This window comes from Athene noctua, chromosome 9 (genome assembly GCF_965140245.1).
Source record: "Athene noctua chromosome 9, bAthNoc1.hap1.1, whole genome shotgun sequence".
Classification (NCBI taxonomy): domain Eukaryota; kingdom Metazoa; phylum Chordata; class Aves; order Strigiformes; family Strigidae; genus Athene; species Athene noctua.
The window spans coordinates 23,257,655-23,278,827 of record NC_134045.1 but is presented as its reverse complement, the minus strand read 5'-3'; the positions used below and the strand labels follow the sequence as shown (position 1 = coordinate 23,278,827).

Here is a 21,173-nt window from a genome sequence, read left to right as displayed (position 1 = left end):
TGCGGTAAGTGTAGCTCTCTAATACAGTATTACCACTCCTTGTAACAGGCCATGGCTTGAGTTTGCAAGGCCTAAACCTCAGGACGGAGTTTTGTCAGCCTTGCTCTGCCTGAGCGTTCCTTGACTTGCCTGCAGCTTTGTTTCACTGGATTTCACTGTAACGATATTTGGCTAATTTATTTTTACTCTTTGATCTTTGTACAGTACCACCAAAGTTTCATAACTCTCACTCAGTGATGTAGTACAGAGAAATAGAGGCCTTGTATGATAAAAAAGACCTTGCAAAGTGGTGACACAGGGTGCAGTGCAGAGAGGTACAATCATGGGGTAGCAAGACACAAAGCAGAGACTTGTCTCCGTATGCCTATCAACAACTCACCAATGTTTAGTTAAAGAAATGCAGTTGTGGAGCTGGATAAAACTGATTTTAGAGGCAACAAAGGAAAAGTATCTAACAAATACAAAAAACCCTCATATATAGTAAATTTGGATGCAACATGGAGCTTCAGACCAATGAAGAAAGAGCAACATGTAGTAAATACATTAGTAAATACATAAAAATGACCTCAAAAGATCCCAAAGGGAGAAAGAAGAAATGATCAACATGAGCGTCACGCTTGTCCTGACAGAGGACTCCAGGTGCTGACAATTTACCGTAATATCCCTACCACAAACACTGGAATGAAACCACCAATTTTATGACCCAGAGGAGCCATGAAACAGGGCAAATAACAGCAGGAAAAAGGGTAGAAGCTAAGAAGGATGTGTACAACAATTTTATAACTGTAATATTATCATTAGTGAAATTTTTTTTGGAATAGAAGAATTCTTTTTTTTCCTGCAATAATTCAATCTGGATTAATAATGATTCTTGGATTAGGATGGACTTGGATTAGTTTTCAGTTTTACTAACAATAAATTATTGGCTTTATATGTAAGGTGGGCTTCCCCTTTACCCATCAACAAGATTTTGAGTGTAATAATACAACACCAGGGTTAGCCATTATTAGCAATGCTTCTTTAGAAATTAAAATAACTTTCCTGAGTAGGATTCTTTAATAAATGAAGTCTTACACCTCCTTTTTCCCTGCAAGCAGCAGAAAGTTGCAATTTAATCTTCTGCTTGCCCATGGAGAGGATCCATTTTCTGTATGTTCCTTTGGGGTTCTTTGGAATGAAAAATGCTATATGGTTATAAAACATTCTCTTAATGAAACTCGCTCTGAACTAACTCTGGAATTGATGAATCTCCTCCTAAGCCCCAGTGTACATTTGCCCATGGCACAAAGTCTGACACAGCTGTCAGATTCCCTTACCTTAAAAGAAATCCAGAATAGGAACTACAGGATAATTGCAGGTCAGAAGTTAAGTGTATTAGCAGAGAGATGTGGAGAAGATCACAGTGTGCCTAAATGGGACATAAAGCTCCCTATCCAGTGCTTACAGACTCTCATTTGTGTATGAAATATCCTCAGCCTGCTCTATAACAAAATTCAAAACAAATAAAAAGAAAACACCCAAATGATATAATCAAATTCTCCATATTAAACACAAAACCAGATATGTAGAAGAAAACAAACAGCAGCAAAACCCCATCCCATCAAAATACTCAAAATATATACACTCTCCTCCTCCTGTGGTGAGGATGAAAGAAGAAGAAACCACATATAGCAGATGTTAGTTTTGTCACTTACTCTGCTACTGGAAAAGAATCGTGGACAATAAAGGCAATTTAATGTTGTGAAAACAGCAAAACTGTGTGGAGATGTGTAAGAAGTAGCACTGTGTGCAAGACAGAAGCAGGAATTCTTCCATCTGCTCAGCGCTGGGGAGCCCCAGCTGTATTACAGCACCCGATTCCTGCCCAAAGCGCGTAAGGCGAAGAGCAATTGGAGAGGCAGATGTCTAAAGCTCATGGTCTTGAACAAATCTGCATAGAAAATGCATACAGGGCTGTTGTAGATAAAAAGGATTATCTGTGCATCACCTTCATAGTGGACAAGGCAAATAAGCGATGGGCTTCAGCCGGGCCAAGGAAGATTCTCATCAGAAACGAGGCAAAGCTTGCTACTAGTGGGGTAACTGAAGTACTGCAGTAGATTGCTGGGAGATCACCGAGACTGTATCATCAAAGCTCTCGAAGGAAAAAATAAGCAAATACTGGAAATTATACAAAAAGGAGGGAGAGACTTGAGGATATTTTGAGAACCCTTCCCCTGCAGATTTCACGGTTAAGCCTAAATCCAGGAATCTATACAGAACAGAAAGGGGAACTAAACACTTTTACATAGTTTTCGAACATTTTTAAGGTCCATGGTCCTCATTAACTTCCATGAAGCTCACTGGATTGCCAAAATATGTTTTTTTCTGTGGCTAAAAGCATGTGATAGGAAGGAGCTCCCTGAGATTCCAGTCTCAAACTCATCATACAAGACTCTTCAATTACGCTGGATTTGGTGCTGACAGCTAGAGATACAGAGTGTAACTACAAAATCACATTTGTCCTCCTTGCTGCAGATAAAAGATGAAAATTATGCCTCTGGCATTTGCTTTCCTAGCTGGTCATATTCTCTTTTGGCAACAAAGCGTAAGGGAAAAGCAGAGGAAAATAATTATGATCTCAGCTTGGGGAAGGATTAAGAGGGAACAAGAATGGCAGAACTAGATACCCAAATTTAATTGTTTTGAGACTATCTGCAACATGGCCACGATAAAAAAATACCTGCTCTAGTTACAACTCCATTCTTACGAGTGAATTAACAACTCCTTCCTCCTAGCAGTCCCACAAGGACAAACTGCTTCTGCCACTGCAAAGAAGGTTTCTAACGAAAATCATGCTTTTTTACAAATCTCAACCATTACTTCATCATTTTCCTGAATTGTCTGGCAAAGAGGTATTTAAAGGCCTGCATTTAAATTCCAGAGCAGCTATGAAATGAAGAAAGCAGATTGATTCACATTCTGTTCCACTACTCTCTTTGCCAAAGTGATTTTTCTGAGAGGAAAAAAAAAAAAAACAACAAAAAACCAAACAAACAAAAAAAAAAACAAACCCATGAACAACTAAAAAAACACAATCTGAGCCTGAGAATTCTGTTGTCAACTTCAAACCACCAAAAATTTTTACAGCTTGCTTAGAATATAAACCCTTAGAAACAGGGTTTATGGAAGGAACGCTGCCAGAAGCCCTAGGGGATATTATCCATTCGTTCCTCACACGGAATTAGTGCAAAATATCACCCTTACATTGTCCATGAACCTTGCCAACCAAATAAGAATGGCGATAGGCTGAGAGCACACAGTCTGGGATTTTTATACTAATTTTTTTCCATGGCAACGTGTCTGTTTCATGTGCTTTTAAACCTCCATAGTTTTATTCCATCTAATCTCTGCACTGTCTTGTTTTGTTTGTTTACCACTTCCAGGGAGCACCTGCCATGCTCCTAGGCTGAAGCGAGACAAATAAAACACATCTACACGAGTGGTTGGGGCCAGCTGACACGCGTTCCTGAGCTGCAAATTTCTCTACAATTACACCCAACCTTCTCACCTCTCCCACTTACCAGTCATTATTTGTCTCTTCCTTGGTTTTTCCCAACTTGTTGCTAAGAAATCGCACAGTCTCCACTAGTATTGTAAATGCCAAGCAAAAAGATTAAATGCAGCTGTGTGCCACCTCATTCTGTCAGAGAGAACAGATAGTGTCCTCAGAGTCCACCTGCCAGTCTTCAACATAGGTGGCAAGGGAGTTTTCCAATCAGATCCTGGGTGTTCCAGTGCCTAGGTTTTGCTGAATAGCCTTGAAAAGATGGGATTTAAATTGTATTGAGGATATTAGTCTAAAGTGAATGAAGTGGAGAGTATACTTCTCGTTTATATCCCCAGAGTGATAAATGTGAGAGTGTAATTTTTTTTTTTTTTTTTCTAAGGCAAAGAAAATGGGAAACCAACATGGATTTCAGACACATGAGAAATAGCTTATGAATTTAGATGATAGTTCAGCAGAAATAAATTGTACATCTGTTCATTCATTTTAATAAAGCAGGGAAATGACACACTGCTGGAGCCCTTTGAGAACGCTGGTATTTTTAAATTATGATCCTATAATAGTAGCATTAACATTTGTAATGCTGCCCATACTTTATGAATTTAAGAAAAATAAATTTATGGAATAAGTGAGCTTCAACCTAGAGTCTGGACTCTGGGCATTTAAAAGTGAATAAGGTGTTTCCTGAATACTTACAAATTAGTCCAGGAAAGATGTAACAATAGCTTTACTAGGTAACACAGATAACCCTCCCTGTAAGTATTGACAAACCATGCTTATTATTTCCGAATAAATAATTCAGATGTGCAACATGTAGCTGAATGCATTTATTTCTGCTGACTAGTACCTAGTGTTTGCATTTATAGGCAGCTACAGTCTAGTGCTTCCCTTTGAAAGTAGTCTTTTAAAGAAAGGAACTAGATGTTTTTCTTGGCTGTATGTATGCATGGAAACATGTACTATCTTCTGCTGGATTCAGGCAGGAGTATTACCTTTCTCTTATATCTCCCATAACAGAAAAATGAGAAACGGAAAAAGTTATGAGTTGAGTACAATTGCTTCATTGTTTCTACTTTACCACTATTTACAAAGATGACATACAAATTTAAGAAATAAACAAGTGAGACTGAAGGGGATGTCACATTTTAAAAGCTTATGTTTTGATTTTTCAAACTGATCACCATGGGAAATAATAAACTAAGAGTTCAATAATAGCTGTCATGTTTCCTTTAAAAGCACAATTAGCAAGATCATTAAAATTCCCTTTTAATCGACCACATTAAAGCAATTGCTACTAGATCGAAGAGAATCTAAAACTGATTAGTTGCTCGCATATTGTCTCATTGATCAACGGAGATAATCTTCATTCAAGAAAAGGGAAAAGAGGCAACCCTGACATCTTTGAGAAGTGGCGAAGTTCAGCTGAAATCACATGTCAGAATCCAAGACCTCTTTTTGCAATCCACCCTACACTATTTCCCGCTAACATGTCGAGTCAAGAGTGCATGCTTAAATATTTAATCTTCCTAAAGCAAAGACTTCACAGAGGTTAGGCTGGAACCCAATATTGCTATAAGAGGTGCCTTACTGATAACATCTATATCTGTATCTACCAGTGTGTTTGTGCGCTCTGTATTGCTCACCCCAGCTCCACCAGGCAGTCCAAAAACAATCTCAACAGGCAGTCTAGGTAAACAAGACTTATTGCAATTTGGTTCTCTCGTGAATACAGAAGAATTCAAGAAGAGAAATACCTCTGAGACACAGAAGACCCCTAGGGAACACTTACCATTGACAGAAACCGTACAGATTTATTGATTGGAACTGCATTTTAATCATACAGCTGGAGGAAAGAAAACAGTTCCTAGAGATTGCTAGTGAGCCCCAGCATGGGGCATGATAAAACTGTTTCTGCCATTAATATCAGGCAGTGGCTATGTTAGAGTAAAAGGACATTAAAGAGTTCAACATCTGCAGGCAAAGTTGAATTTATTTACTCATGGCTTCAATTATTATTTAAGATGGCAAACTTGAAAAGGTCAGAGCTGCTAACTTAGAAAGCATGCCCTTCATTTGTCTTCAAATATACACTTTTTTCTTAGTGTAGTTCAAGACTGAATCAATTAATCAGGTAGAGTGTTCTCTGTTTTCAAATGCTAGTTGTGTTATTTTCAAGTAGACAAGTAAAACCAAACCCAATTTCATTTTTGTTATAATCCATATTAGAAAACGCAATTTTAGGACAATAAAGCATCTGGTCCTCAGTTTAGGTAGGCAAACATCTGTGGGTCTGTGTTTCTACGTATATAGATATGCATATGTATAAAATCCAGATTTACATTATAGTCTAATCCTGCATTCACATCTCCACAGAGCACTCTGTTTGGATGGGAGCCATAGTTTGGATACAGGCAGCTAGGAATAATCGATACTATAGATAAATCTTCTTCCTTGATATTATTTCAGCAAAAGACAACTGTTGGTTTAGATTGAAGCTTATTTAGGAGGATTGATTTTTCTTATGTATCTTTTGAAAGTTTCTCACGTAACTCCTTAGATTTTACAAACTTTTTTTGAGCTAAAAGATTGTTTTCAACCCTTTAAACTTGTTGAGGACAGCAGCACTCTCCTTACCATCAGTCTTCTAAATGAAGAAAAACCATTGATCTAAGAACACCTGACAGTACTACACAACGTATGGGCACTGCTGGCCTCAGTGACTGAAGGCAGTCAAAACAAATGAGCTGAGGAGGAGGAAATAAAACACAAAAGAAAAAAAATGAGATGATGTGTGGAAGCAGACAGTGATGGTACTCGATTTATAGAAGGCAGGCAAAGACTGTACATGGACTTTTGTGAGTCATAAGCAAACAGTCATTTTAAGTCATGAAAACAGAAAGGTGCTTCCCAAGGGGAGCAGGCAGTGAGGTATGAAGAAGAGTTCACTGGGGGACAGCATCAAGGAATGGAAAAAAAAGAAGATATTCCATGAATAATACTAAAGGGGCAAAATCGTGGGGCCAGAAAGAGGATCATGAGATGACAAAGGTCAGAAACGTAGCTTTTTATGAAATACTAGAAGAAAAGTTTCCCATATAAAAAGACAGTGAGGAAAGTTATGAAAATAAGAAGAGAGCTAAAGGGGATGTCACACCCAGCAAAAATGGATATATCACTGAAATTAGTCTTGGTAGGTCTGAAGCAGGAACTGGAAACGAGAGCAGAGAGAGGCATTTAAGGAACGTTAGATGTTCAGGCTCTAAGATTCAAATGACAGACTCAAGGAATTTGGAGAGGAAGGAAAAATTAAAGTTAATTATTAAAATTCAGAGAAGATTCCTTACAGGCTGGTGACTAAATAGTATGGTTGAAAAGGAAAAAAAATTAAAAAAAAAAAAATTATAAGAGTTCAGTTTGGTTGGGGGGTTTTGTTTTGTTTTTTTAAAAAAAAATGACAAAGGAGGCAGAAAGGATTCTGAACTATGATGCAAAAAGACAATGATAAATTTTAGCACTGGACAAATTAAATATCAAGAAGACTAGACAAGTTAAGTAGCTGGAAGAAATCTACAATATGCGGTGAACAAAAATATGTCTATAAAAGCTGCATCAAGCTATGTGGAAAAGGAAAACAGGAGTTAGAACACAAACTCAGAAGGACTGGCCATAGATCAATAGTGTTGGAGGGGAACCCAGGGTAAGGTAACCAATGGGGCTTCGGGGATTTTTCATTGTGGGGTGAAATTCTAGATTGGGAAAGTGAGGATAAAGTCAATAGTCTGTAGTGTTGGGATTATACTTTTTATTGTGACATATGGACTGGGAACTCAGGGGAAAACATTTGTAAAAACAAATAAATATTAAGTGACTGTTAGACAGCCGGCTAGAGAAAGGGCTACCCTTTAAGCAAATAAGCATCTGGGACTCTAAGGCAAACAAGTCCTGGAAATAAGCCAAGGTAGAAAGTACAAGGGTATGAATAAATTACACTCCTGAACCATTTTCCTCAACAGAGACTATAACTGCAAAGAGTTCTGTATGAATCCCCTAATCTGTTATTTTCTTAAATGTAACAACACCGTTTTCATTCCAGTAAGTTCAAGAGACGATCAGCCCTATAGAATTTTATTGCTTTCCAAATGAGTCTCTTTCATAGGCACTTACTAACAATTTTACTTGAATAAATGTACAGCTCCTTTTAGCATGTTGATTTTTATCGGTTCACTATTTTAATGTTTCAGAGCAGAAGGAAAAAAGATATTTTGTCTAAATAATCCTGACATTTTGATTCGTATGCACAGATGGTTAGCAAATTTTGTAGTAGCCAAATCAGTTTTAGTGTTGCTGACAAAAATCTTAAAATCTCACTTGTCAGTGAAGAAATTGATAAACTGATCACAAAACTCATTTCCACTCTAGCGGAATGACCTACGCAGTCATATAACTATTATTTTTTGTATGAATATACTTCAGCTTTACAAATCCCTTCTGCTCATATAAACTGCAACTATGATACCAGCTCACACATATTGTGTAATTGCTACTAAATAGGGTTTTGTCTGGTGCAAATTGAATATGTTAAGATCTATAGTGTGTTATCTTGTTTAATCCTACTTTTAAAATAGAACTCCTACAGATGCTAGAGGCATATTAACAGTGTGGGTTCCTTAACTCATGGGATTAGAGTGATATTTTGCTACACATCTAACAATTCCTCTATTTATTACTCCTCAAATCAGCTGTGCTGTGTCAGACAAGGAGATTTAGACTTCTTGGAATTTCTGTTAAGATCCCACGTTCCACATGTGAGGAACTGTAACCCTTTATGTACATAAAATAAAAGTACATTGAAAATTTTTGCTGGCAGCACCACAAAGGTAATACCTGGTCATCTATTCCCCACTACCTGCCCATCAGTTTACGTACTGTCTGGGCTGAATGACATAACAACGATTTAGGGACCACTCTGCAATGAATGCCAATGTTTGTAACCACAGTGTTTCCACACAGAACTTGGGATTTCAGTCAGCTGAAATAGATAGTCAAATGAGGTCTCACAATAAAGAGCTCAGAAGTTAATTTAAGAAAAGATATCGATGCATTCTTTCATATCTTGATCTGAAAATAATTGCGTGAAGTTTCTTTGAAGTCTAGGTGTCACCTGCCTGCACTCAATGTTGAAGGTGGAAGACCTTGGGCAGGTGATGAGGTACAACAGGCTATAAACCACTCTTGGAGTGAAAAAAAAAAAAAAAAAGGACCTTAAAAAATTATTTTCTCATGTAAAAAAAAAAAAAATTTCTCTGGCAAAAGTCTCCGATCTTCAAATTTACCTAACCATTGAAATCGCTAGAAAGCAGTCCTAATTTGATTTGAAGGCAACTGCAAAATTCCAGCTGGAGAGAAAAAGTTTAATTGGAAAATCACATTGCCATTCCTAGCAATGACTGCTAATAATTATGTTTATACAGCTTCCCTGAGTAAGTGGTCCAAGACTAGGTCTGGAGACATTACATTATCTTTGTTTAGCTTGTGCTTCTCTCAAGAGCCTTTGTTTGAACCTTCCTTCCTCTTTAATTTCTACTATCCGGTTACTTACCCAAACGTATTTGTGCTAGATATAGTCAAAACTCTTACTGCTACTGTTTGCTTTGTAATTCAGACCTTAATATCTATGGTAAAGTTCACACTTCATAGACCACATTGAGGAAGCATATTAACCTTCACTTCTTGTAGAAGAGAGCAATAAATTGTGGGTTTATGGCTTTTTTGTTGCTCGCAGTGTTTGGATATTTGCTGTTAGCAGAAGCAGATGGAAGAAGTCTTCAGAGGATAGTCAGCATTGGAATGGTTTTGTGGTGAGAATTTACCAGCTGTAGTGAAAATTGCTGTTATTACCACTGAGTTGCTGCTGACCTTCCAAGCATAACCAAAGGGTTACAGAAGGCAAGGACTCACACGGAAGTTTGCATCGGGATTGCTCAGATCAGCTGATCATAACAAATCAAGGAAACTAAACAAAGGGCAGGCAAGGAACAGAAAATGAGAAAAGAAAAGGACTGGCAAAAATACAAGTTTACTGTGTGAGCTGACTTGGAGAGCAAGAATGCTGGGAAAAAAGTCAGATCTGGAGAAGCAGTGAAGTGCCTTTGTGTTCCTCCCCAATTTCACACTGTTTGACTGATCATTTCTATTCATAGAACCTTTTCTGTACTTATACAAGTGTTTCTCAGCTGCTTTCATATTATAAAGCAGGCACTCTGTTGTTTTATGCACCACTGAAATGTGTTTATCTGGAGATTAAATAGACAACTTCATGTATTTCATGACCTTGGTGGAGAGAAACAAAGCAATGAACTCACCCCTCACAAGCAAAGATAAATGTAGAAGTCTGCTGCCTACTGCTATGCAGTGTATCCAGCTCTAATTATGTGATAAGTGGATGGACTCAGTGTTAAACATATTTTGCAAAAGTTCCTGAACAAAGTGCTTACACTGGTTATGCAGATAGCTTGCTGAAAGCCATATGAATACAAATTATTATGCACACAGTATGAATCTGGATGAGTACAGGAAACACTGGTCTTCCAAGCTCTGTTTTTCTGCTGAACAGTCCTCTATTTCAGTCAATGCACAGAATAAGTGTGTTTGTTTTTCTTTCCCTCCCTAAAATTATTCTGTTCTTACCTGCAATGCTACAGCAGAGTATTTGTTTTTAAGGTCATTGGTAATTCAATCCTGAGTGATGCTGAGCATTTCTCATCATATGAGTAACCTCAAAGCAGCTAATTCTGATAAGAACTGACACACAATATTGAAGACGAAGAAAAAAAAAAAAAAAACCAACAAAAAAGTAATTTCATTATCCAGATACCCAGATCGTTTAAATAAGTCTTCCAGATGTCCTTAGTGTGGTATCAGCACAACACAACTCAGAAATATTTAACAAACATTCTTCCTGATCACAGGCATTTTTCTAAGTTATTTGAAAGTGGTTAGGTTTAGAAGATAGACATTTGGGATCCTAATTGCCCTGAGAATCAACTCTATGCTCCTAAAGCCAGCTTTTCAAACTCCTGTGGGAATTAGAAGTCTTTACACCTATTTTTTTAAGTCCAATAAGCTCTTTTTGTCATCAAAATTATTTCAGGGGAAAAAAACCAAAACAAAACAAAACAAAAGAGGTGTAAATACCTATGTTATTTAGGTACTTTGATTCCTAAACTGCTTATGGGATTTCATCCTGTAGCTCATGACAACTAAGAAAACTTTGAAGGCCTTGGAATTTAACTGAGAGTAGTGACCAATTGTTAAACAAGAAGAAATGGTACAGTTAGTAGAACTTTACTGAAAATGTCAAATATTGTGTTATTTTTGCAGTGAGAACAGAATGTTCACAGACTTCATTTAGAAAATAAAATATTTATGACCATTTTAGATGCTTGGTTTCCTTTCACATGGATTAAATAAATAGCTTTACATTTGCCTAATAGACACTCTCTAAACTAAATTAATAGATACCTTGCAAAGGGGCTCTAGTAGAAACACATATACATCTACATCTTTGCCTCAGCTTAAACATAAAACATGATCCAGTTATGGGACAACTTGATGTCCTGTTTTCACCAACAATGCTAGGTTAATCTTTGTGGGGAAAAAACATGAGTATCACAGGTTTAACCCAAGAGTTATTTATTTATTTTAAGAAATAGACAATAGAGCCTGAGTTGCAAAGTTGTCTCCTTCACGCATGGTCCTAATTACACAAGAATAAAAAAGGTTATTAGGGGCATAATCTGTCCTCCATATCTTTGAGGACAACAGAAGAAGTAATGATTTTAAGTTTTAGCAAAGGAAATTCAGATGATGCTACGCAGAAATTTTCATTGTTAAGATCTGTGCAGGAACAGATTGAGGAACCTTTTGATTTTCAATCTCTGGATGTTTTAAGAACAGGCAAGACAGGTGTCTTACAAGGATGACATAGGAATACTGCCTTGATCCCGTTTCCTCTATTTTCCGTGACCAGAGAAATTATCTTTGAATTTTGCCTTTCACAAATGAAAAATATACCAAGTAATGGTTTTCATTTGCTTTCAAGGAGGCTCTTGGGCACGTGGAGCTTCAGACATGTCAAATCTGTTAGTGAACTGCTACAAGAGTGGAAGTAAAGCTGAGTGAAAAGGTCAGTGTAAATATTTACCTGGTGTAGGGGGGATCTAAAGGGTAAGATAGGCTTCAGGAGCCTTGCTACCTGTATTTACAGCTCTAGAAAAAACAAGGATGGCCAAAGAGCTCATCTCTGATGATCCCTAGCCATCATGAAGCTCTTCGCTATGCCAAAGTTTACTAACAGCTCTAGAGGCTTTGTCCTGCTCTGTTGAGTTTCTGTACGAATTCTGCTTTTTCTGCATGTAAATTGTCTCACGGTCCAAAAAGAGGAGCCAAATGAAAATTCCAATACGCATTTTGTTCATGTGATTTTGCTAAAATGGTTTTATCCATTCCACAAAACTGTTTCTCATGACTACTGGAGACAGTTTGCTGCAATCTGAACAGGTTGCTACAATTTAAGACTGGTTCCCATAACATTTAGGCCATGGTACAGCTCCATTTCTTAATTATTAGCCTGGCAGTGGCTTCTTATCTGTTCAGATATTCTTACTGCTGCTCAAGTATGTCAGCTCAGTCGTCTGGCCTTTCCATATCCTGCATGAGATATATGAAATGGGAAAAAGCCAACTCAGCTTGTTCTCACCACCTTGCCGAGCCACGCTGGTAGCTCCTGCTAGGCTTTTGCCTCTTCTCAGTCTGGTTTACACACTGACTTCCCTCCCAAGACAAGAGTGAAAGAGGGCTGGTACCCTGGCCGTGCCCCTGATCTGTGTGTTAGTCAGGACAGCACTCCTCTGCTCAGTTTTGCACAGAACTCCTGGTCCTCACTAGCAATTTCTCCAAATCAGATGTAAGGGTCTAGAGGAGGGAGTTGCAGGGGAATCACCTACCATTAAAAGAATTGTTAGTGTCCAAAGGTAGAGTCCAGCTCACTGGCAAGACCCTCAGAGAAAGGAATACGATCAATTAGGAGTCCCAAAGGGCAACATTTTCCCTGTAAAACAAGGTAAGAAGGACCAGGGTTGACTTTCAGATCACAGAAGAAGGGTAGGTAGGACTTCGTGGTTTTAAAGGGGCAAATTGAATGAAGAGGTCTAGTCTGTGTTGGTACGGTATGTTTAGCATGGAAAATAACAATATCATGTCTAAGAGAGAACATTTTGTAAAAGAACTATGGAAAAGAGAGCCAGAAAGAACCTTAAAAGCACTTTTAGCTATTTGGTCCTCAATACGATTTAAACAATACCAGGAATCAAGACAGGTACTCTCAAAGCTACAAGCGTGTCTCTCCACAGCCTGAGCTGAAAAATAAATCTTTCCAGATGGTGCTCTGAAAGTCTCATATCCTCTTTGAACCATGAGCAGACGGAGATACATATTGTACTCCAGGGGCTGTTTTACCCCAGTGGGTAGCACAACTGAATCAGAAGACAGTGCTGGAAGTCATCATAAATCATGGTGACAAGCAACCTATTCACTTACAGGTATCTATAGGAATTGATGAATCATTTATTAAAGCACACATTAGTCATTTATTAACCATTTATCAGTAGGTATTCAAAATGTGAGCAAACCATATTTTTCACTTAAGACTCACATCCTCACTAGTATACCTCAGATTTCACTGTGGTGATGTTTTGTCCCATTACACAAATTTTATTCTGTTCACAGGAGGCAGGCTTCTTTATTTAACGGGAAAATTAATTTCTAAAACCACATATTAAAAAAAAAAAAAAACTAAACTAGGAAAAATATTTTCCCAACACTTACTCTCCCTGATGTGACAGAATTCTTTTCTACTTTACATTGCTTTGTCCCAGAAATGAATGAAATTGAAGGTGAGGATGGAAATGGCAGAAAGAAAAATTGTCTCCAGAATGAGACTGTTCCCTGGCCAAACAAAGTCTCTCTTCCTTATGTGAAACGAGAGCACTCTGACAGAGTCCCACTGCTTTTCCATGTATGACTAGGGATGTGCTGCTGTCCCAAATCTGTGGTGAAGGAGAGACGTGAGAACTAGGTGGACTGTAGAAAAATTGTCCCCTAAAGCCACATCACTGCATTCTTCTCACACGTGCCTGATAGCATTTACTAAGGGAAATAATGTATTACTAAAGAGCAGCAATGGAAGCTTCCTCCTTGGGAACAGACGCTTTAAAAATACAGGGCAGAAGACAGAAGAGGGAGGCAACTATACTCAGTGGAACCCCATTATTGAGCATATACTCTTCATTCAGTAAAGCTATAAGACCAGAAGTAGGATTTGGTGGACTATTCTTTTGGAGAAGGAAGAATAGAGAAGAAGGGGTCAAATTCACATGGCTGCCTGGTTGAAACAGGATTTTTATTTTCACTGGATCTTAGGGAAGATCTGAGCAGAACCATGCCTACAGGAACAGATATAAGAGAAGTATTTGCCAGCTTGTGGCTTCCAGCAGATGCTACACTGCTAATTTTTCATCACACTTCAACCACAGTGACATTAACTACAGACTAAAATCACTGTTTTGCAGGCATACAAAACTGCAGTGGTCTGTCACCAATTGTTAAAGTAACACAAGAAAATTATTCTAATTTTTCCTAATGTGCTAGGCATAAAAACAATACTCAGCACCATTAGCTGAATCTAACTCATTCCCACAGAGTTTGAATATCCTGCAGTACACAAACCAGATTTTAGATTTTCCAGAATGATCAATTCCTGCTCCTTGCTTTGCTTCATTTCTCTCTTTCACATAAGCAATCCCTTGCTGCTGAAGAAAAGCTGAGCCTAAGGCCTTAACTTGCTGGAAAGGAAATGCCAAATTGCTCTTTGTGATACAAAATACATGCTGTATTCAGTGATAATTCACAAAATTAAATTAAAAACTCTTTCATATTATAGGAATAGGGTTGTAAATTTTCAAAACTTCCTGAAGAAGAGGCCACTAACTTCACAAGTATCTATATTTTCATTTGCTGTAATTTAAATCTGGCACAATATTCCAGCCATTGTGACCTTTTAAAAGGTAGACCTTGTTACCTCACCTGGGATATTTGGAGGAGCTCTTAAAATATTGCTCTTTTAGGCATTAAAGATGAAATTATTTAAACCCCTGGAGGGAACAGGGTATTGTTTGCATGCCTGAATGGATTTTTGCACTGCTCAGAGCCTATTATGAACAGTAAGGGTAAGTATATATGGGAAATAGAACAAAGTAGATATTTTGGACGTGAGTGATGGGGAAGTAACAAAATAATTAACTGGGCTGAATCCCACAAAGCAGTGTCTCATACATTAACCCATCAAAGTACCTGACACATACTTATAACCTCAAGGGCTTAAACTACTCCTCTGAAGTTAATGGAAGCGCTGTGTTGGATCACAGCCGGGTTGTTCAGCTGCTTCTGTTATTATGCCCTGACACATTATCAGTGAATTTTTCCCTAAGCACAAAGACCACAATTGCATCAGAATAGCATGGGTGTGGTACACAGGGAAAAAAATAGCAGATGGAAGAAGAGATTCACTAGACAAGCACCCCCTCTTCCAGCAACATCTACATAAACCCAGTAGAGGTGACTGCAAAACTGCCTACAGCAACAAAGGAGCATTTAGACCTTTCTGAAAACATCAAATAAAGACATTTCATGGGCATTTTGAACACAGGTGTAAGGACCTGACCTTCAAGGAATAAATATAGTAAATAGGAGTACACAGAAGTGTGTTATTGCTTAGGGGTAGATCCATAAACTTGTTTGTGGAGGAAAATAAAGGAAGGGATTGGTCAAGTGTCAAAAGATAAAACTCATCTCCAGTGGACAGAGACATGCTCATGCATGGCTGAGATTGCCTTGTACTGAGGAGTCAGAAGGAACTATTAACACATGGAAGACTTCTTGGAAATAGAAATACATAGAAATATAGAAATCTTCAACTTTGGAGAAAGCTATGAAACAAAATTATTAAACATCTGTCTTGGCATTAATATTATTTAAATCATATATATACAATGCATTCTACATTCTCCACAACACCATTCGGTGCACAGTCTGGGATACCCAGTGTTGTACTGCTACACTGTCCAGACTTTTGAACAAACCCAGCTTTCGTAACTTCACTGAAAGCCTTCACTGTGTCACATCAGGGATGAATTTGGTCCCTGTGCTTTCAGATGAAGAGAACACATTAAAAACTTGGCTTATCTGAGCTACGTCAACAGCATATGACAAATAAAGGCAGAGCTATTTTAGGTAGAAATTATACTGTCAGAAGAAAACATACGCCAGTAAATAAGCATTTGTTTTATAAAAGGGAAAAACACATTGAGAAAAACTATCTTTAAAGGGAAAGAAGACAGCTAGGAAAGCACGTCAATACCATAAAACCCAATCCTAAAGCAGGCAGTCGCAAAGTAAATAAAAGAAGATGCACTCTGAAATCAAACCTTCAGATTTACTGAATTTGAGCTTTTTACTTCAAAAGTTATCTTGTAAAATATGTCTTTTTCTTTCAAGTCTTCAAATCAATAATATTGCAGCATGTGGTATGCAACTGGTATTTAAATACAATAACTGAGTATTTAAACTGTAAGCCAAAAAAATTACATTACCTCTATTAATAGACACTCTCCCTCCTCTTATACTACTTATTTTAAAATAGAGCATATGTTTCTAAAGGGGTCTGACACCATGTGTCTAAAGACTGATTTTTCCTGCCTTATTCATGGAATAAAAATATCCCTTAGCAAGGCAGAGGGAAGATTTCTGAGGTCATTAACATCTCTAAATAGTGAAAGGTTCAAAACCATGTCACAATGTATTAAAAAAAAAAAAAAAAAAAAAAAGACACGTCTCTGTGGGAAGATTTATATGTCATATGAAGTGGAAGAAAATGTGTAAGATCGGACTTTTCAAAGAAAGCTACATAATGCTGCCTCTTCACACCTGCTATTTTATTTCTATACTGAAAGCACCAGACTTTCAAGGGTACAGAGTACCTTTTACTATCACTGACTGAACTGAATTTATAAACATTTCTAAATTTCCACAGAAATAGACAGTGTCTGACAGAAGATTTGGGGCTAAGCACGAACCCAAAGTTTTTTTAGCATGCTTGCCCAAATTACCAAACTATTAAGTAAAACAAAACATATAATTACAGAATATCTTAAAAAAAATTTCTATTGAAAGAGATGTAGAAAGATTTCTTCAAAAGAAGAAATCTTAAAGTTAAATACTATTCCTGTTGGCAAAATTGTCATTGTTTCTTATTTCTTCTTCTCTTTTCTAAAAAACCTTCTCCATCCTTTTTTAATCTGGTTATCTAGTTTGCATTTATAAAAGAAATAATTATTCAAGTAAACTTGCAGTAATTTATTTCAAAATAATCTGTGGTCAAATTGTTAAAATTAGGCCAGAAAAAAATAATTTTAAAAGGTGAAAACATACCTTAAGGAGAAAACCAAGACCTCTACAGCAATAGGCTTTCCTTTTATTCTTCTAAATTTAGCTTAAAATAAGCATCCCTCACACTTCTCATCTTTTGGGAATATTCTTTAAAATCTGCAGAGCCTCAGGAAACTTTTACAGCAAAATCCAAACTAACAGTTATTAGGTAAAACTTTTGACACTCTCTAATTCTCTCCACATATACCAGAGGAAAAAAAGAAAAATCAGCCTCATAATAAATGTAGGGGAGGGAAGGAAGCAATGCGAGAAGGGCGGGAGATCTGGTAGATGCTTTGCCTGAAACCAGAAACTTTGATGTGGCAGTTATTACACTCTCCTGTAGGGCAGTGAATATCTTTTGGTTTGGGTTGGGTTTTTTTTCAGAGTTTTCAGAAGTCTTCAGTGGAATTCAACTTGCGGGGGAAAAAACTTTCCTTGCAAATTCCACCTGTAGGTTAAAATTAAAGGTTTTAGAACTAGAGCTTTCATTACAGAACTCTCAACACCAGCTGTCTCAGAGGTGAAGTACTGAAGCCAGGAAAAAACATCTTGCTCTCATCCATGTTCCTGACAATCAAAAGCCCTAAGCTAGAACACAGGTAAGAGGGAATTCTCTAGTTTTTCCCCACAGGAGCAAAAGGAGAAAGTTACAACTAGCAAACTTATTTTACAGGTTTTCATCCTGCTAGCCAACCTCTGAATGATATCTCTTGACATAAATTTCTACCTTGTGGTTGCTTTTTTTTTTTTTTTTTTGAAATGATGCATACAAATTTATTAATGTAAAAAAAAGAAAAGAGCAGCTGCGGGAAAGTCTGTCACATTGAGTTAAAAACATGGCTTTGAAATATTTTCTTCCATTAAGGAATATTGTTATATTTAGAAACAATCTAAACTGCACGCACCATTTTGTAGAACACAGATGCCAAACTTACCTCCTTCTTGGTAAATTCTGGAGCATGGTCATTTTTGTCATCAATAAGAATAGTGGCAGTTGCTGTGTCAGTTAGTCCCACATCAAGACCACCCATATCCTTTGCTTCTATAACTAGCTCGTATTTCGGGGTTTCCATAGTCTGAAAAAAAGAACAGAAAAGGAAAGGTTAAAAAAACCCCAAACCACTGCAATACACTACATATTAGTTTTAACTCATGTTAAAATAATAAATAAAAAAAGCACTAAAATTTAATTTGGCCGGACAAAACATCGTATAGAAACAGATCTGTTATCACAGTGTTTTACCAAAACACAAGCACAACTTTCTATGAGCTTCAGCTCCTACAATGGAAACCTTATTTGGAATACAGTAGGAAGGAATACCAGTGAATACTGGTAAACAGTATCTAATTTATCCTGTTATTTAAGGAGACCAGGAAAAAGGAAGGAAATTAAAATATACCTGCTCTTTAAGAGTAATCTCTCACTTCAGTGCACCAATATTTAGCAGCTTGCTTTATCAGCGTTATGATAGGTACATAATTAAATACTAATGTCACAATCTACACATAATTTTATTTTATTAAATCACATTCATTCTATGTATTAGCATTTAGAACGGTAATCAAAGTTTGCTTCACTGTAAGAAACAAGAAAGCAGTTTCTAAAATGGGCAATGACTGCCATTTATTGCACAACACAAATCTGTATAGTAACATTTATGATTTACATCTATAATATCTGACTCCTGTGTCATGGTTATTTATCTGCCTGCCTGCCTACTGTAGAAACAGACAGTATAGGTCCATATCAAAAGCCATCCTTAATTTCCCTCCCTTGAAAGACAGCCATAACATGGAAAAAAAAAAACAAAAAACAAAAAACAAAAAACAACCAACTGTGGCCACCATTCTGCAATGGGAATGCAACAGCATTTCTAATTCACCTCTCTCACATCAGGCACAAAAGCACATCTGTTTTCAAGCTGGACAATGGGTTAGTAATACATCCCATTAAAGGGAGCTATTATCAGCATCAGAACCTGCTCCCATGGAACCTGTAGAGAATTTTGACATGGATTTCACTGGAGACAAGACCAGGCACATAATTAAAATGAATATTTTCCCCATTTGTATGGCTGCCTTATATGGAACCATCTGCCTGAAGACCATATGTGCTGCATCATCAATGGAGAACACAGATGGAAAAGTGCTGCATTCACCTTTAAAACTATATGGTAAGAATATCACATGGGCTCAAGAATGTTTTTTTAAAACCCTCCTTGAAAAATAATTCTGGATCTCAGGGGCAAAATGACATAATGATGCTGAAAGGGTGGCTAGGGCACCACTGCTGGAAGGCTTTTTTAACCTCAGACCAGCTCTATCAGCCAACCATGTTTACAAGAACCAAGGCTGCGCATCTTTGACAACACTCATCCTATTGTCCTTTGTCTAATAGTTTTCCAGAGAATTAACATTCAGGGAGACAATTGGTGTGAAACTCCGTATAGCAACACAGTGCTCTCTATCTACCACCCAGACACTGCCTTACAAAGCAGAATCAAGGAAGCTAAAGCAGAGCTTATCCTGTAGCAGAGAACATATTATAGAACAGTTTGGGTCGGAAGGGACCTTTAAAGGTCATTAAGGTCATTTAGTCCAACCCCCCTGCAATGAGCAGGCACATCTTCAACTTGATCCAGTTGCTCAGAGCCCTGTCCAACCTGACCTTGAATATTTCCAGGGATGGGGCATCTATCACCTCTCTGGGCAACCTGCTCCAGTGTTTCTCACCCTCATCATGAAAAATGTCTGTTATATCTAGTCTGAATCTACCTTGGTTACAGTTTCAAACCATTACACCTTGTTCTATTGCAACAGCCTTCATTAAAAAGTTTGTGCCCATCTTAAGCCCCCTTTAAGTACTGGAAGGCTGCTCTAAGGTCTCCCAAAAGCTTTCTCTTCTTCAGGTTGAACAACTGCATCTCTCTCTGCCTTTCCTCACAGGAGAGGTGTTCTATCCCTCCCATCATCTTTGTGGCTCCCTCTGGACCTGCTCCAAGAGGTCCATGTCTGTCTTGTACTGAGGACCCCAGAACTGGATGCAGTACTCCAGAGGTGGGGTCTGACCAGAGCAGAGTAGAGGGGGAGAATCCCCTCCCTCGCCCTGCTGCCCACACTGCTCTGGGTGCAGCCCAGGGCACACATTGCTGGGTCACGTTCAGCTTTTCATCCCCAAGTTCCCCTGAGTCCTTCTCTGCAAGGCTGCTCCCAACCCATTCACCCCCCTAGCCTGTATCTCACCATTTAAAATTGTAAAAGACTTATTTCTCATCTTTCGCTTAGCAAAGCAACCTCTTGGGTCACACAATCATCTCTGTAGCTAAGTGATTTGAAAGCATTTACTAAATAGTGTATTGTGCATTATGCATTTTCCTGGGTACATCACAACACCTTTCTTGAAGTGTGTGTAAGATAGAGATCCCATTTCCTTAGTACTTAGATCACGAAGAATTTTTAGGCCATGAGAGAAGAAACCCTATCAGTTGCTCATCAGATCAGCTATTATGAAGCAATATATTTGCATGTAAAATCAATGAGTCAAGCCAGAAGACACATTTAGTTCTAAAAACATATGGGCTACTAGAAAATCAGATGCCACTGGCACATAGGGGATCCTAAGGAGTGTATTTCCTTAAGTCTTACAACATTATTCCATGAAATTAATCTCAAAAGGCAGCAAACCCAGAACAGGATTTTGATTTATAACATTATATAAATATACGCAAAGAAATATGACTGACATGTCTCCAACACAAATTCAGATTACAGAGTGGAACAAAATTTACAGTTTTCATATATTTATTTTCTAACCTGCATTCAATGTATTAAAACTCAAATGGAACTTCTCTCCCCTCCCCTAGATGCAACTTTTTCATTATTTTGATTAGAAAGTTGTTATTATCGTATGGAAAACTTGGAAAGCCATTTATCACTTGATGCTTGTAAGCCTCTTTGCTCAGAAAGAGGCCCATTTTTACTCACAAATTGGCCTTTTTTCCTTTGAAAACTGTCCCATTTTCTATTGAAAGCAAGCCCATTTATGCTAGAAATTGTGTCTACTGCAGCAGAAATTTCTGTG

General features: G+C 37.7%; 1 protein-coding gene across 2 annotated transcripts in view; it reads right to left on the bottom strand.

The window, feature by feature from the left end:
• The window catches only part of CDH13 (cadherin 13), a 515,595-nt gene that overhangs the window by 82,223 nt on the left and 412,199 nt on the right, over nt 1-21,173 (bottom strand). For both annotated transcript variants that reach the window (XM_074912996.1, XM_074912995.1), the window contains exon 8: nt 18,028-18,168. In XM_074912996.1, coding sequence (XP_074769097.1) covers nt 18,028-18,168 — 141 coding nt within the window. The remainder of the gene's footprint in view (nt 1-18,027; nt 18,169-21,173) is intronic.